At 52.4% G+C, this 17654-nt stretch overlaps 1 protein-coding gene across 5 annotated transcripts in view; it reads right to left on the bottom strand.

Annotated features, from left to right (window-relative positions):
• Positions 1–247: 247 nt before the first annotated feature.
• Positions 248–17654, bottom strand: part of MARCHF8 (membrane associated ring-CH-type finger 8) — a 111805-nt gene continuing 94398 nt past the window's right edge. For 4 of the 5 annotated variants that reach the window (XM_004021569.5, XM_012105575.5, XM_042241155.2 and 1 more), the window contains exons 4-7: positions 9137–9219; positions 6481–6661; positions 4482–4629; positions 248–3854 (exon numbers count right to left, since the gene is read on the bottom strand). In XM_004021569.5, coding sequence (XP_004021618.1) covers positions 3550–3854; positions 4482–4629; positions 6481–6661; positions 9137–9219 — 717 coding nt within the window. In that variant the 3' untranslated portion in view covers positions 248–3549. Of the gene's footprint in view, positions 3855–4481; positions 4630–6480; positions 6662–8078; positions 8925–9136; positions 9220–17654 lie in introns of all 5 variants that reach the window. The other variant, XM_012105579.4, reaches the window with a different exon arrangement.

Below are 17654 nucleotides of genomic sequence, written 5' to 3'. Positions count from 1 at the left end.
ATCTGGAACACGCACATCTGTGAGAATGACTTCAGCTTTCACTCCCATGCTCACACACTCTCCAGAACCCACTCCTCCCCACTGACCGCCAGCGTCTGGGGGATCCAGCCTCCCTTACAGGGACAGACCGAAGCTGTATGATCTTCTCTGATACGGAAGCCAGAGAAACCTGGAAAGGGGATCAGACCACTGGAGTGCCTGCTAATATTCCCAGCTTCCTGGCAGGAAAACACTTGCATAGCAAAGCTCCTTTTTAAAGAAATGCTTTATTGCTGCAATTAGACACTCCGTGTATAGTACAAACACCACCCCCCATCCCATACAGAGAATTATTCAAGCAGAAATACTGAGAAACAGTGAACATACACAAAATGATGCAAAACTAGACATTTAGATAACTAGAAAGTCTCTAAGCTGAGAAAAACCTCGAGTGTGAAGGGCCTGTTAGAAGCCACACCACACATGCCAGTGTCAATTTGGTCTTTATCAACAATCAGCATCCTATCAACACTGCATCTGGACAGGTGATGAGCTGCACAATTTCATTACTTTCAGAACAAGGACAAATGCTGCTTCCCTGTGTTTCAGCCTTTCCTTGGGCTAGAGACAGAAGCTGCAAACTTCAGATCAGATCCAAGAGGGAAAGTGTCTCAAAAGTGTGTCTGTGTCAGGCCAAATCCACACTGTCGTGGACCTTCATCCTGCGTGCCCTATCCTCCTCTGGCTCCAGGGCTGACCATCAGTCGGGGGGAAGCTCTGCACGAGGCTTTCGAACCTGCCCCACTGCCCGGGGCCTGTATGTCTGTAGCCAGCTTAGGGCACACCTGCAGGTTTTGAAAGTGGACCCATAAGATTGAAAAGAGTGGACCGAAGAAAAAAAAAAAAAAAAAGGCAAGAGACAGTGCAGGTCGGAGACTGAAGAGATCCTTTATAATTTTCAATAAAAGTTTAAACTCAGCCACAAAAGTGCTTCAGTGGAACTACAGTTTGAGGGGAAGCGGAGGCCGAGTCAGAGGTGGCTGGCTGCCGACAGCCCAGGCTGCCTCCCTCTCCCACTCACCTGGCCTTAGACCCCGCCCTCCGGGCCCTGAGACCTGCAAGCTCACCCCGCGCTTCTATGACTTGTTCAGTCAGGTGCAAAACGAAGAAATGGGGAGTAATTAACAAGCTGACACAGAGGAGCGCCCGGCAGATGCAGAGCCCCCACCAGGCGGCAGCGCAGCACGGCCTCGCCAGGGCCTCGCACTCACTGCCGGTCCCTGGGGGCGCGGGTGGGGATTAGCACGGGGACAAGCTGGGGGTCACAGGTGGTCACCAGACTTTGCGAGGACAGAAAAAGGCAATGGGGCAAGCTGTGTGTGCCATCCCAGGAAAGAAGAGGAGGACACGGGGCTGACCATCCATAGGCAGAGGCCTTTAGGAGCTTGGCTGGAGGTGACGAGATGGTGTGAGCGCGCTTCCTGTGACAGAGCAACGCGACAGTGCTGGTTATGAAGCCGCCTCTGCCACAGGCGGGGCGCCAGCCACACCAGCTGGGCTGTCCTGGTGCTGTCCACACCTGAGCACGCTCCTATCAGAAGTTTCCGTGCTCTTCAGGGACAGCACAAGGGGCTCCACTGGGGGAGGGGAATGGGGCCCACTTGGAAATCCAGCATTCCCTGACGACTCACCTGCCGTCAAGAGGGACAAGGGGCCTTGCCTGGGCAGTTCCTAAAGGGCACCGGCAAGGCAGACCTGGGATGTGGCTCTCCTGAGCAGACTGTAGCTATCTGGTGTCCCCAGGCTGGGAAGGGGTGTAGGTAATTGCACTTTGGGGCACACTGAGCGCAGCCACACGCTGGATAAGGCCTGGGGGACGGAGAGGACGAGCTGACCTATTTCCAGGGGCGGGCTATGGCTGGATAGCCCTCCCCCGAGGGCTTAAGAACCTCCTGGCTTTCAAAACAAACCACAGGGTTTCCACGCTGAAACGCAAAGGAATCATCATCTGTGCGCTTCCCGCTCTTAACAGGCTGGATGAACACCTGAGGCTCGGAGGATGGAGGGCAGGACCCGGGGCTCCCACCCAAGACGCCCAGAGAGCTGCCTGGAGAGTGAGTGCCTGGGCACACTCATCTCACACTGCAGAACCCCCTGGGCTATTTTTCTGGAGTTGACTCTCTTTTGCCTGGTATAATGAAACTGGTCTTTAAAAACAGAATTTTAAGCAGACCTTATTAAAGGCACAAAGGCCATCTGATGGTAGTGATTTTGGATTTATGAAAGAGTGGGACAGGAGGTAATCCCTGACGACAGGATGGACTGAAAGCTGGGCCAGGGCTCCGTCCAGTTAAGGCGGCAAACGGGCAGGGCTGTGGCTGGCAACGGGCCGCGGTGGGCCAGGGCAGTCCACTGCGCGCTCCTGGCCCTCAGCCAGAGGCAGCCCATGTGCCTCTCTGCTCCAGGCAGCGGCCCACGGAAGGCGCCAGGGGCAGGGGCCCCTGACAGCGCCTTCAGCCGCGCCCCAGCTGGGCGACACACGCCTGCTTCTTCAGTGTGAAGTCAGCCCAAACCGGAGCGCTCTGTCCGTAAAGGAATAGTTTTAAAATATTCCGATTTGTTCTGATACCTCAACTTCCTTTCATTTAGATCTCATGAACCCTTCTTCTTCAGGACTGACAAAAAAAAAAAAAAAAGAAACGTTTAGGGCAGCCCTATGACATGAAGACTTGTCATAAAACAGGCTTAAAACCACAGGAATTATGCTCGAACTGCCATTTACCATCCATTCATCCCACGGAATGTTATGAAAAATGCCTCCGACCTGTCTGTTCTGCTTTACAAGTCCCTTTTATGGACACAGAGTGGAAGTCACATTTCTTAGCATATATAAGGCAAAAAGGGTTTCAGGTCTATTACAACGTGAAAGAGACAATCAGGGTCATGAAAGGAAGGTTTCTAAATGGGACGTTCTTTCAAATGTCAATCCCACGTGACACACGTATTACAAAATAAAGATTCTCTTTTTGTAAAGTGCTTTGCTTCGCTTAGTGAATCACTCACCACCACGCACAGAGCACCACGGCCCGTCTGCTCGGGAACTGTCAGTGGCAGCCTCCCCGGGCCCTGTTTAGTGGTGGAGAAGCCTCTCTGCAAGGCTGGTCCTTCCCAGCAGTTCAGCTAGTGGGCGGAAGGTGGGGCCTGCCGGCCAGGAGGGGCGCGGCAGGGCCAGGCGCCGCCTGCTCCTGTTCTCCCCTCAGCTCTGGCATCTTGCTCTCTCATTCTGCTCAAGACTACGAGCCAGAACCCCGCCAGCACCCCTCACGGGGCCACAGGCTCGTCCACCCTCCCCTCCCAGAGACGCGCGGGCAGGAGCAGAACCCAGCCGGGCACAGCTGACGTGAGGGTCTTCCAGGAGAGTCACTAAGGAGGGTTAGAAAAAAGAGAAGCCATTAAAAAGTCACCTGCCCAGTCTCTGCTATTAAAGGGCAGAAGAGCATGCACACAGCCGGCAGTGAACGACTCCCTTCAGCTGTCCCCAGCTGTCCAGGAACGAGAGCCTCCGTGCCATCAGACGTGAATGATCTCTGCTCCAGTGTCTTCGGGTTCTGTGCAACAGGAAGAGTTTGTATCGGAATGACACACTCCGCGTCCATCTTTATTTTCAAAGCTGGGCTCTGTTAGTGCAGACTTTTCAAAAATAGTCCTTTTGCTTGTTTCTGGGCAGTTTTGGACATAGATCACTCTGTTATAAGCCTTGAGTCTCCTCCACAACTGCACGTACACTTTGCACTGGACGTACATGAAGAGAAGGCCACCGGTGAATCCAATGGCCACAACCACCAGCTTAGTCCAGAAGGGCCACTCTAGGATTCCTGGAAGGGAAAAAGCCCGGTTAGCCTGCCAGCAGACCTCATCTAGGATGAGAAGTAAATAAAACACAGCTTCTGAGCCTGCCACAGCCGCAGGTTCTTAACTCATCAAATCCAGTCTTGCTGGAGGAGGCATGGAAGAGCTCGTCCACGCCCTTTCATCCTGCGCTTCCAGGGGGTATCTCTGGAATTCTCTCCATGATTTAATCTCTCCTGACTGGGTTGTTTTGTTTTTTTTAAAGTTTTTTTTTTTTTTAATATGAACCATTTTTAAAGACTTTTTGCTGAATTTGTTACAATACTGTTTCTACTTTACATTTTGCTTCCTGGCCACAAGGCACGTGGGATCTTAGCTCCCTGACCAGGGATCGAACCTGTGCCCCCTGCATTGGAAGGCAAAGTCTTAACCACTGGATTGCCAGGGAAATCCCCTGACTGGGTTATACAAAGTACCACCACAGCCCAAGAAACATCCAAAAAGGATGTATGGTGCGTCATAACGGATACCTCCCTCCAGAAGACACTGGAGGTCAGACCTGGAAATCAACCTGGAGTAATACCCCAATCCTAAGATCCACTGTGCCACTCAGGATACACTGGCTGGGCACACCTTTCGTTCTGACCACGTACCTGTTGCCTGCCCCTGCCTGATCTCCTCGGCGGTGCGGTCGATGAGCACATACAAGGACCAGACCACACAGGTGATGGCGATGACGTGGAAGGTCACGGAGCACATGATCTTCCTGCGCTCGCTGGATGTCATCTGCAGCTTCTCCCACTGGAAAGACAGCACACAGACGTGAGGCTCAGGCTCCCCGGCCTCAGGGCCTACAACAGGGTGAGAGCTTTGTGGATGGTAAGACTGGCTTCCCTCCCCACTACCCCTCACCCAAGCTAGATGAATTTCCCCAGATACTGAGTCATTCCCTTTAAACCACGTGGCTTCAACCAGGTACCAGGCTCTGGTATTCTGTCGACAGCCAACTTTCTATGCAATGAAGAGAAGCCGGGATTGAGATGATCTATGAATCACCACCAGCCATCCAATCCCCCTGGCTGCTTATTCCTGCAAGCAGGCATTCACTGGCTTGATAAAAAGACTTTATGGTTTTGGTCCAGATGAAAACAGCATGTTGGGCCAAGACCCAGGGGGCACGTTTTTGTTTTGGTGAGCTGCTGGCTGGCGTGAGTGAGGGGAAGAAGGGGCAGATGGTACCGCGGCACGGGAGCAGATGGGCAGGCGCTGTGGCGGGAAGGTGACGCGGGAGGTGCTCACTCTGTGGTCCTCTGCTACTCTGGCAGCAACACCGTGAAACCGATGCTAAGAGCGCCTGGTACAAGCAGTCTGTCCCAGTCCCATCTCCTCTAGGAGCTCATTAATTTACTCCAAATAGCCAGACTTTCTTTCTCATTTACTGGTTTCCGAATCGGAAGAAAGCACATAAAGGTAGAGAAAAGAAGGAGCGTGAGCGCTGCCCGTGCCCCGCCGGCCCCAGCCACAGCCTCTCCAGGGCTCCATGCAGGACACGCAGAGGGCCTGAGGGGTCAGGGTAGAGTAAGGCACCTGGTAGATGACCGCGCTTCCGTGGGGAAGAGCGCTTTCCTTAGAGCAGCTTGGGCCTGCCTTCTCTAGCATCTGGACTGCTTTCTGCTGCGGTGTGATCCCGCATCTTCACTCCCCTGATTTCTAAGGTACACTGTTTCAGCCTTCGTCCTCCTCTGAAATGCTTGCCCACCTTTAGGTGGCTGCTTTCCTCTGCAGACAGTGCGGCCCCTCCAGACTCCTTCACTTTCCCTCAGTCCGAGTGATCTCTCAAGCACTGCTTCAACACCAGACCTTCTATGGTGCTGCCCCACTCTGCGTCCCTGGCACTTCAGTCCACAGCGACACTCCCTTCCCTGGATACCTGACCCGCGCTCTCCCCACGCAGTAAGTGTTTATGGCACATCAAGGGCTGCTACTTGATTATGTGATTCTCCCTGCAACTCATGTATTAAAGTTCTGAGATAAGAACAAGTCTTTTATTCTTCCAAACAAAACCTCTGCATATGCTGGGCCCAAAGACAAATAACACAGCCAGTGTTTACACAGGAGGCGAGTGCCGGATGAGGCTCCTCTCAGAAAAAGGACGGGCACCAGGCCTGACGAGAGCTGTGCTTCGTGTAATGCCCGTGGTTCCCTTCTTCCCCATCCGCCACCACCTCCTATCTAGCAGATATTTGTCACAAGTGTATAAAGATACATTCACTGCATTAGGCTGTGCTTTGTGCAGGAGAGGCACTAATCCCCACAACGTGGTCCCAATCAGAGGAAAGGCCTGGGTAGTTTACACACGTAAAGTCTAACGCTGACTAAGACATCACAACACGGTGTGTGGTCGAGGGCCAAATGGCTGACACAGACAAGCAAGCAGTCTTAGGGTCAAGGGAAAAGAAAACATGAAGACCGCACGGTCGGAAAGAGCCTGCTCCTGCAAGGAGGGACTTGGAAGTCAGTACCGGTGACGTGAATGTACACCCTGGCCCCCACTTCCCAAAGAAGCGGGCCCAAGTCAGCTGCGGCCCACCCAGCCCCGCAGCAGGGTGTGGCTGTGCGGGCCTGAGCCGCCCCCGGGGGCCCTGCACGCACTTTCCTCAGCGGCTTCAGCCTGGTCTCCATGACGAACTCGTACTTGCACAGCTCGCAGCAGCGCGCGTCGGAGCTCTTGATCCACTGCTGCAGGCAGGCCTGGTGCACGAAGTGGAGGCTCCCCGCGCAGCGGCAGGGCGTGATCAGGGGGCTCTCGTCATCCCCTTCACAGTGGCAGATCCTGCGGGGGAAGGACAGGCGGGCCTTACGAGGCGGGCCACACCGCAGGGAAGACGACGCTTCAGCGGAAGGTCAGTCCGCCCAGGAAAACGTTCAGAAACAAACATCACAGAATGACTATAAGCACGAAAACATACAAACACAAAGGGAAACGGCTACTGCAGACTACAGCTTTCTAGCTTACCGCGCCAGCATGGGAGGTCTGGATGGCACTGGCATCAGAGAGGAAAAAGCCATGTGAGAAATGACAAAGGAGTCATTTTGGGTTAGGCTTTAGAACTTCACTAATAGGTGACTTTAAGGCAACGTGGAAGCATCTTCCAGAACTTATAACGTTAAAATAATCAGAGGTAAAATTCCTGTGTAAAACAAAACCAACACTCTACCTTTCAAAAATATCAGGAACTTGGAGTGATGAACATTGCTTGTTAGCTATAATCACTGACCTCACCTTCACACACCACACTACATATTCCCGTCCTCTATCAGCAAGTAAACAGAGAAACCACAGAGCTTCTCCTGGACCTGAAAAACCATTATAAGACACTGCCATTTCATTTCTTTCTCAGGACCACCCAGCAATGAGTGAGAAATTTAAGTCGCTATTTCTAAGGGTACACGCGACAGGATGCAGGCCCTGACCTCAGGAAACTTAACAGACTTTTGAGAAACAGAAGGGCCTTTTTCAGCAGCTGGAGAGCAGGTGGGGAGACCTGCCCTAAAAGGGGCTGGGCTCTGGCCCAAGCCAGGCTCTCAGCTGTTTGTGTCTATGAGGGGGGCATCTGATCCAGCTGTTGAAAGAAATGATAATTGCTGATCCTGAGGAGGGGACTCTGTGGAAAGGTTAGAATGGGGAAGAAGGCTAAGAGTGGCAACAAAAGGGAATTCTGAAAGCTTCTGGTGGCCTGACAAGGATGCTACACCCGGGAAGATAAAGGTGGGAGGTGGGTGGGGACCTGGGCAGAGGTGGCTGCATCCAAGTTAAAGAGAAGGAAGGAAGCAGCTGCTGGAGAACAGCCCTTTCCCCGCACGTGGAGCAGGGGGCCCAAACGAGGCCCGCAGGGGAAGCCAGCACTTAGCATCCAGACCATCAAGCTGGAAGACTGGAGGTACTATTCCTTCTTCCACTTTCTTTATGCAAACGCTACTTATTTTTGGTTGAGAAGAGTCAGCTTGGCCTTTAATATGTGTAGCTTCTTCATCTTTCACCATCTATGAGACTATCTTGGGGACCCATGTCATAGAAATTGGATTTTCAAATGATATCAATAATCTATTCTTCTGGAGAAAAACTATTAATCTGTAATTGTGTACAACTGCCTATACATTCTCCGGAAACTTCACATATTAAAGCAAGATGAGGCCGTGGAGCTATGGGGAGCAGAGGTGGCCAGGATGCTGGTTCTCGGCAAACCAACCTGCAGGCATCCCCTGCTGTGGACACAGGGGAGAGGCGGGGACCCTTTTCAGAGGTGGGGGAAGGACAGTCCAGGTCGCTGTCCTTTTCCGCGGAGCAGAGGGGGGCCCGCAGCACCCTACTCTTCAGCTTTGCGGATGCGCTGTCCTCAAAGACGTCGTCATCCCCCATCTCATCAGAGTAGAAGCCGGCACTCCCGGCCAGCCTAATGGAGGACTCGGTGGGCCGCGGGCTGGTGGCACGGCTCTCCAGCTCGTGGAAACGGTGCAGGCTGCTGCTGCTTGAGCCGCGCGAGAATGCGAGCAGGTACCGCAGCAGCCTCCGGCTTCGGGAGAGGGCCTCGCCATCCGCCTTCTCGTCCAGAAGCAGGACACGCATGCCCCCCTTGCTGGCTCCTGCCTCTGAGGCTGCTGAACGATCGGCAGAAAGGGATGAAGCACAAGAATGTTTGGAACTGCCCAGGGCTTTGCGACTCAGTATTCTTCTTTCTCTCTGGTGGAACCTGTTGGTTCTGAGACATGGGTCCTGAGGGAGTACCAATTTCCCTTCAGAGCAGGTCCTCTCCACATAGTCAAAACTTTCCAAGGCATCCCGGGCGTTCTCACCCACATCGTTTAGGGATTTTGAGAACTTCAGTGTTCTTCTGGCTTTGGTATTCTTAGCAGGCTTCAAGGCCTGGACCCACTCTGAACCACAGGGATTTCTCTTTGACGCCTGCGCTGTGTCTTGACAGACAACTGTCACAGTGAGCCCCTGGGTCAGAGAGCTCTGGCAGGGAGGAGCTTTCAAGACAACAGCAGACGGCACGGGACTGTGGTGACAACACTCAGAAAACACTGCACTGGAACTGCATGCAGAGAACAGTGGGATAAAAGCACAGAAAGTAAGAACAGTGTTAAAAGAGAACAGACGTCAAAGGGAGAAAGAGACTCGCACGGTTGCCTGGTGAGCACATGAGGCTGGCTGCTCAGAGCAGAGGCACACAGAGAGTCAAGCCTCTGCAGACACTGGTGTGCGCCCCCGGCGTGCACCGAGCCACAGTGGCGTGCAGAGCGTTACCTGCAGATGTCCTGATTGGAGGGTGTGACCGAAGTGCGCGCGAAGGAGGACACTGGAGCCGACGCCACCGAGGAGCCCCCAGCCTGCAACACACGCCTCTGGTCAGTGTTGGGCAAGAGCCAGGGGACCACGACCGCCACCTCCCGAGCGGCACTGGGCCTGCTGCTGCCCACGGCTCAGTGCACAGTGCTCCTGGTAGGGCCCTACGAGCCGAGGCAAGAACAGCACCAGCAGCGCCCTTTTCTCAGATGAAGGTGAAACTGTAGTCAAGGATATCTGAGAGCGTGGAGCAGCAGCATCCACCTTGCGTGGATTCAGGGGTCATTCATCTCCTAAGCATCTAAACTTAAATTAGTTCAGCCATAAGCCAAGAAACTGCAGGCACGTGTACATACAAAAGGGGCGTAAGGTGCCTTCCCTGCCGGCCTTACTTCCCCCAGCCAGCTGTATCTGGGGTATGTATCTGGGGTCATCCTTGCGGAGGCTGGCAGCACGCAACAGCCCTTCTGCCCTCACCACTTGGCAGTGGGCCCACGAGCCCCCAAGCCCCTGCCAGTGCTCCTCACACAAAGGGGAGACTCCCCGAACACGCCGATCTTGGAGGAAAGGTCCGGGAGGGTGAGGAAATGCCACGGTGGAAAGAGAAGCAGAGGAGAGAACCAGGAACAGGGAGCACAGCTGAGCTGAGGCTGCAGGGCTGCTGTTTAGGGCGTCCCCCAGCCTCCACTCCAGCCTCCGAGGGGCGCTTGCGAGGCCTCACCAAGACTGGCTCCTGAGCTTCCTCGGCCCCACAGCGGCAAGGGCGCTCTTCCCCACTCAGGACAGTTATTCTGAGGGAGCAGCTGCTCCGTGCAACCTCAGGGGCCACGCAGAGACAGCCCTGAGTCTGTTACCACGGGCAAGCCAGCATCTCCTCCCCACCCGCCCCAGGCCCTGTCCCTTGATACTGGAAAGCCCCACTCTGGCCACCATTCCCAGCTGAGGCCAAGCCTCCAGCCTTGTGAAGTGTCACCCCCGGGGCATACTCTCATCCCGGCACTGCAGCTGAGGAGCCCCTGACTTGCAACACCAGCTCCCCTGTCTAGCATGTGCACCAGCCTGGACAGAGCCAGAGAGAGCCGGCACTCTGCCTGAGGGGTTCACTGGAGAGGGACTCCCGTTCCTCAACACGGAGATGAAACATCATCGTAAACCCAAGTCAACCTAATGAAACCTGATCCATGAAGTTATACATTATCATGCCACGTGTATATGCTAAATTATGTAGCATTACTCAACCATCGCATCTTCTGAGTCACCAAAGAATCCACATTTATTTTCTAAAAGCATTTCTGGTCAAAGTTCTTAAGAATCTAACATTTATTTGGAGCCAGAAAAATGACATTCCCCAAATAATCCTGCACTATTTGGTTATGATTCTTTCTAAAACAAAAGTGGGGGGCTCTCAACACTTTGCTACTACCTTCCCACTGCACGAGCTGCCCACTGCCCACACCCCGCCTTCTCCTGTGCCCTCCTCCCAGACAGCTGTCACGGGCTCCTCTATTCTCCTGAAACGGGACAGGGAGCCTCTTCTGTTACATCACAGGGAGGCGGGCCACGGGGAGCCACTCTAATGTCCCCAGCCCCTACAATCGGCCGGGTCTCTAATACTCAGTCCCAACCCTGCTCTGAGATGGACAGCCTCCTTGAACTTCTCGCTTCCTTCTTTAACCTGTGAGGGTGACCAGTTTTGTTCAGTATCTGTAGGCGGGGCCAAAAGCCGGTCATGGTGTTGAGCAGGAGCCTCCCCAAGCAGAGCTGGGGGGGAGGGAGGACAGGAAGGCCGGCTCGCACCGTGCCCTCACACCTTCCTGGGCCCTCAGATCGCCGTCCTCGCGGTTGCTGGGTCAAGCTGAGCCGCTCGGACTGAGGCAGAGAAGGAAGCGCCCTCCCCACGTGAGGGCTGGGAAAGAGCATGCTCATCCAGACACAAGGCAGCGTCTTGTTATCTCCTTCCCTGTTACATTCTGAGGACCGGAGCCTCTCGAAACACACGCACACACTGTCTGTGTTCTGGAGAGAAGGCAAACTCTGTGAAGGAGAGTCAGGTCTCATCTGCAGAGTGAGACGCCCCCAGGGCCAGTGTCCTTGAGAGGGGGCACGGGTCAGATGGGAGCTGAAAGCAAGACCAACGTTCTCTTACTGCTGTTCTGAACCTTGAGTAATTCACGTGAGACAGGGACATCAGGGTAGCAAGCCACACTGCCCAGGCCCTGAAGGGGGCAAGGCTTAGCAGCAGGAGGGAAGAGCCTGAGAGCGGAGCGAAACCCTGCACTGCGGAGGCGGCCGGACTGCCACACACGTGACACTGCCAGCCTCTCCGTGAGCCCCGTCTCAGGTGTGCCACGGGACTCCCACAGGCGTGTCTGCACTTGCAGCGGCCCCGCTACGTGCCCCCACCCTCACTTCATCCGAGACGCTCTCAGGAGCAACATCCAAGCCTCAACAAGCCTCCCACTGGCAGGGGCAAACTCTCCCTTCTTATTAGATAGGAGGTTATAGGAAAACCGTTGATTTACATACATACAAACCAACAAATGCCTTATCCTTCTCAAGAGCAAGAAAATGAGCAAGAGGCACGGGGCCATCACAGCCCCATTCCTTCCATTATCAGCTAGAGAAGAGCACGCGGTGAAGGTCAGGACCAGGCCTCCTGCAGAATGGTCCCCAAGCACAGCGACAGCACCTGTCAAGAGCTCAACTTGCTGCTGGTACCAGGCTGAGTAAAATCTACCAACCTGCCCACAGGGGTTCAATGGCGACAATGAAACGAGGGAGACAGCTTCACACACAGCTCCAGGGTCCAACCAGGGGGTCTAGGTAAGTCAAGAGGCTGCAGTCCCCTCAGAGGCTCAGCCAATAGCACCCTAGCTCCTGCAGACAGCGACAGCAAGGGGGTGACATGTGGGAGGTTGTGGGGCTGCTGCTGCTGCTAAGTCGCTTCAGTCGTGTCCAGCTCTGTGCGACCCCATAGACGGCAGCCCACCAGGCTCCCCTGTCCCTGGGATTCTCCAGGCAAGAACACTGGAGTGGGTTGCCATTTCCTTCTCCAATGCATGAAAGTGAAAAGTGAAAGAGCAGTCACTCAGTCGTGTCTGATTCTTCGAGACCACATGGACTGCAGCCTACCAAGCTTCACGTCCATGGGATTTTCCAGGCAAGAGTACTGGAGTGGGGTGCCATTGCCTTCTCCGGGTTGTGGGGCAGGGCTGGCTTAAGGGAGAAGGCGACTCTGCCCCACACAACATGGGGGAACATACTGTCCCCTCCTCGAGGGAGGATCAGGCCACACAGGACTCTGTAGTTACTGACAAAAGGTGTGAATGTTCATAACGTGAAAATTCAAATGTGTTGAGAAAACTGAAGCCCTCTGTTCCTGAAGTTCTTTGTTGGTTCTCAAACAAGAGACATTCCAGTCATGAAAAAGAATGTAAAGCAATCTCACTGCAAAAAAATTTTAATAAAAATCCCCCTTTTTTTAAGATGTTGTAATCAATTATGCCCAAACAAACCTCTGGACTCTGTCTAGGCCTAAGTCCCGGCTGCTCTTAATTCTCAGAAAAGGTGAGGCCTAAATCCCGGCCGCTCTTACTTCTCAGGGATGACGAGGCCTAAATCCCGGCCGCTCTTACTTCTCAGGGATGACAAGGCCTAAATCCCGGCTGCTCCCACTTCTCAGGAATGACGAGGCCTAAGTCCCGGCTGCTCTTACTTCTCAGGGATGACAAGGCCTAAATCCCGGCCGCTCTTACTTCTCAGGGATGACGAGGCCTAAATCCCGGCCGCTCTTACTTCTCAGGGATGACAAGGCCTAAATCCCGGCTGCTCCCACTTCTCAGGAATGACGAGGCCTAAGTCCCGGCTGCTCTTACTTCTCAGGAATGACGAGGCCTAAGTCCCGGCTGCTCTTACTTCTCAGAAATGACGAGGCCTATTCTCAGGAATGATGAGGCCTAAATCCCGGCCGCTCTTACTTCTCAGGGATGACAAGGCTTAAGTCCCAGCCGCTCTTACTTCTCAGGGATGACAAGGCCTAAATCCCGGCTGCTCTTACTTCTCAGGGATGACAAGGCCTAAATCCTGGCTGCTCTTACTTCTCAGGGATGACAAGGCCTAAATCCCGGCTGCTCTTACTTCTCAGGGATGATGAGGCCTAAGTCCCGGCCGCTCTTACTTCTCAGGAATGACGAGGCCTAAGTCCTGGCTGCTCTTACTTCTCACGGGTGACAAGTTTGCTTTGCTGTGCTCAAGTCACTTAGTGGTGGCTTTTCTATCAACTCGCTGTTCTAAATGATTTTATCAAGGCTGCCAAACACTTACAGCCAACAGAAAACTTTCCACATATCCCTGGTAAAAGCTGGCATGCCCCCCCCACCCCGACCTCTGTTTCCCTTTCAGAGGACAAACTGCCACTGGGAGGCCCTGGGAGGAACTCTGCACCATGGCGCTGGAGAGGACTTCCTTCCCGCGGGACGCCAGCTGCACCTTCCCTCCCTAACCTTCCCCACCTGCTTTTGCTTCACTTCCTTCCCTTGCTGCTTTCACCGCACTACTTTCCAGCCTCCCTCTCGGCCACTTCCTCCTTCTTCTCTATTGCAAAACTCCACTGGGCCCTTTTTCATTTACCAGCAAAGCTATTTTCAGTACATTTTGTGCTCTACTAAAAGTGAATCTGTCCACCTGATTCTCATCACCAGGTGTAGGGCCACAGGAAACGGTCTGGTTGGGCCTGTCTGCTCTTTAAGCCAGGAGGAACCTGAGGAAGGGCTATAGCAGGAGGGCAAGACACAGAGGGCACGGGTTTCCAACAGATCTCAAATTATAGCATATCAAGCAATGACTTAATCCAAAACTGGAAAAGGAAATACAGACGGCTCCTACAACATAAGAAGATGCTTAGCCTTTCTCACAGCAAGAAATACAAATTAAAGCTCGAATGAGAAATGCCTTCATCATTAACAAGAGTTTTTAAACAATCAAATACCCACGTTGGCAAAAGTATGAGCTAACAATCACTCTCACACATTGCCGGTGTGAAAGCAGCCTGGTAAACCTCCAGCTAAGATGGCAATTTGGCAATTTTCACTCAGAATTACAGATGCATGTGCACCCCGTCCCAGCAGCTCTTCTTTTAAGAATTCACCTTTATACACGTGCACGAAAAGACCTGTACAAAACTGTGGGAGCAGAGGGCTTGGACATGACCTCGCTGTCTGTGGGCTTGGACACGACTGTCAACAGTAGCTGAGCAAGTCACTGCACTGCTGTATTTCTCCCCAAAAAACAAAACCCCAAACGTCAGAATGAATGTTGTAAGAGCCACGTGTGTTTCCTCCTTTAGAAGCCTACGGCTAAATTAAGAAAGCATGCCACACTGTCAGCACAGAGCTTTTGGAAGTGACGAGTTCTGACAGCTGCTGAGAGAGGTGTTTCCTCTACAGAGATGGCTCTTGCCACCTGCGTCAGACTGTGATCAGCCTGTGAACAAGTCACTGCAAACCTAGTGGCTCAAACCCACAAATTTGTCGCCTGACCCACAGCGCGATGGGACCCTCTGCTCAGGGCCTCCCTTCTTTGCGGAGGGCCTCCCTTCTTTGCGGAGGCTCTGGGGAAGAACGCACTCCCATGCTCATTCAGGCTGCTGGCAGAAGGCAGTTCCCGGCAGCTTCAGGACTGAGGACCCATCTACTCCCTGGCTGTCAGCCAGGGGCTGCCTGCATTCCCCATCCATCCTTCCCCATCTTCAAGCCCACTCTTGCTTCCAGTCTCTGCCCCCAGGCAGGGAAAGCTCTCTGCCTTTAAAAGCTCACATGATTCCTTTACAATGATCTTGTCAGCAATATCTCTCATCACACTGACAAGCTTTGGGCATCAGGGTGTGACATCTTGGGGCGGGGTGGGGGGTGGCACTTCAGACACTCTGCTTACCGGACCACCTCACCTTTACTTTCTGCTCAGGAAGTTACTAAATGCTTCTGCCCTCCTGCCCTCAAAGCAGCAGATAGAGATCGGGTCCTTACTGCCACTCAGCAGGCCTGACTTCAGGTAATAAAGCAAATAGCATCTCACTTGGAGTTTAGACACTGCAATGTACAAACTGAGACAGCATTTCAGAAAACTTTCTGCTTAGCGCCGAAGGTTCTCTGTGAAAAGAAATGCTTCATTCTGAGAGATTCTTGATTTCTAAAAATAAACACCCAGTTGTATTCAACTTTCAAAATGATCTACAATTAAAGGACAGGCCGGTTCTGTGGCTGCTCTGATAAATACATGTTGACTCCTGACGAAGGGCTGTGCCAAGAATGAGCTTTCTCGATAGCAATTAATTAAAACGGACCATTAAAAAAAGTCAGCACAGAATATGTACAATATAGGATTCATGGAGGAGAGTGCACTGAATTCTAAAATGATTTCCATTATAAATGACTCTCAGTATTGTCTTGTGAGCAGCACGAACACTGACCTCTCTTCTTTGGTGGCCTCTTAGGGAGGGTTGGAATTACGTAACAATATATCCCCAGCATAACGAGGGGCCTGTGTCACACAGCACTGCTAGAGGGGCGGCGACAGCTGAAGGGGCTCGGCCACGGCCCAGCTCACAACGCAGGCCTTTAAGCTCCTGTCGGGAACCTTGCAAATATAACTTGTTTCCAATAAATTGCATTGAAGGCAATAGTTTCTGAGAGCAAAGATGGATTCACATTCCCAAAAGCTCCAATTGTAACCGTATAAAGACCCCCCAAAGTCACCAGAGATCAAATTGCCAACATCTGCTGGACCATAGAAAAAGCAAGAGAGTTCCAGGAAAACATCTATTTCTGCTTTACTGACTATGCCAAAGCCTTTGACTGTGTGGATCACAACAAACTGGAAAAATCTGAGAGAGAGATGGGAATACCAGACCACCTGGCTTGCCTCCTGAGAAATCTGTATGCAGGTCAAGAAGCAACAGTTAGAACTGGACATGGAATAACAGACTGGTTCCATATTGGGAAAGGAATACATCAAGGCTGTATATTGTCACCCTGCTTATTAACTTATACGCAGAGTACATCATGAGAAACGCTGGGCTGGATGAAACACAAGCTGGAATCAAGACTGCTGGGAGAAATATCAATAACATCAGATATGCAAATGACACCACCCTTATGGCAGAAAGCGAAGAAGAACTAAAAAGCCTCTTGATGAAGCGAAAAGAGGAGAGTGAAAATGTTGGCTTAAAACTCAACACTCAGAAAACGAAGATCATGGCATCCAGTCCCATCACTTAATGGCAAATAGATGGGGAAACAGTGGAAACAGTGTCAGACTTTATTTTGGGGGGCTCCAAAATCACTGCAGATGGTGACTGCAGCCATGAAATTAAAAGACGCTTACTCCTTGGAAGAAATCTATGACCAACCTAGACAAGATATTAAAAAGCAGAGACATTACTTTGCCAACAGAGCTCCATCTAATCAAAGCTATGGTTTTTCCAGTAGTCATGTAGGGATGTGAGAGTTGGACTATAAAGAAAGCTGAGCACCAAAGAATTGGTGCTTTTGAACTGTAGTGTTGGAGAAGACTCTTTAGAGTCTTTTGGACTGCAAGGAGATCCAACCAGTCCATCCTAAAGGAAATCAGTCATGAATATTCACTGGAAGGACTGATGCTGAAGCTGAAACTCCAATACTTTGGCCACTTGATGTGAAGAACCGACTCATTTGAAGAGACCCTGATAGCGGTAAAGATTGAGGGCAGGAGGAGAAGGGGACGACAGAGGATGAGATGGTTGCATGGCATCACCGACTCAAAGGACATGAGTTTGAGTAAGCTCCAGGAGTTGGTGATGGACAGGGAAGCCTTGCGTGCTGCTGTCCATGGGATCGCAAAGAGTTGGACACAATGGAGTGACTTCACTGAACTGGATTCACCAGAAACACCACGGTAGAAGGGCTGGGTTTCTGAGTTGCTTACTACTCAAAAGGACCCTTCACTACTACAGACTTCTTTTAAATATTTAACTTTTCGAATATAACTGAAACACATTTTTATTTCCAATTATTCCTGGAGAAAATTCTGAGGCGGCAGCACAAGCAGCGGCTTTGGCCTCCAAAGTCCTCAGTGTGTGTGTGTGTTCTGGGGCCGCCCGGCTAAGCACACCACCTCCCAAGAGCACACCGCTCGGCACAGGAATCTAACCACTTAGAAATCAGGGCAACAATCCACAGGGCTGCTACGAGGGTCTTATGAAATCAGAGATGCAGGACTGCGACACGCCATTCTCGGAAAGCCCCCACTGAGAAGGCTTCCAGCTGTACTGAAAGCTGCTGCTTGCTGGCCTGCAGAGTGAACTTTGAGGTGTTTCTGTGGTGAAATGCCCCACTCCAACAGGCTACCACTGGCCACTCACTTGCGATGAAAAGAGTTTCTGCTCAGGCTGCTCTCCTGGCAGGTAAACCTTTGCCCTGGGAAATGCAACTGAGAGGAACCCAGA

This window comes from Ovis aries, chromosome 25 (assembly GCF_016772045.2).
Source record: "Ovis aries strain OAR_USU_Benz2616 breed Rambouillet chromosome 25, ARS-UI_Ramb_v3.0, whole genome shotgun sequence".
Taxonomy (NCBI): domain Eukaryota; kingdom Metazoa; phylum Chordata; class Mammalia; order Artiodactyla; family Bovidae; genus Ovis; species Ovis aries.
Note: the sequence above shows the minus strand (reverse complement) of the source record. Positions and strands in the feature narration are given on the sequence as shown.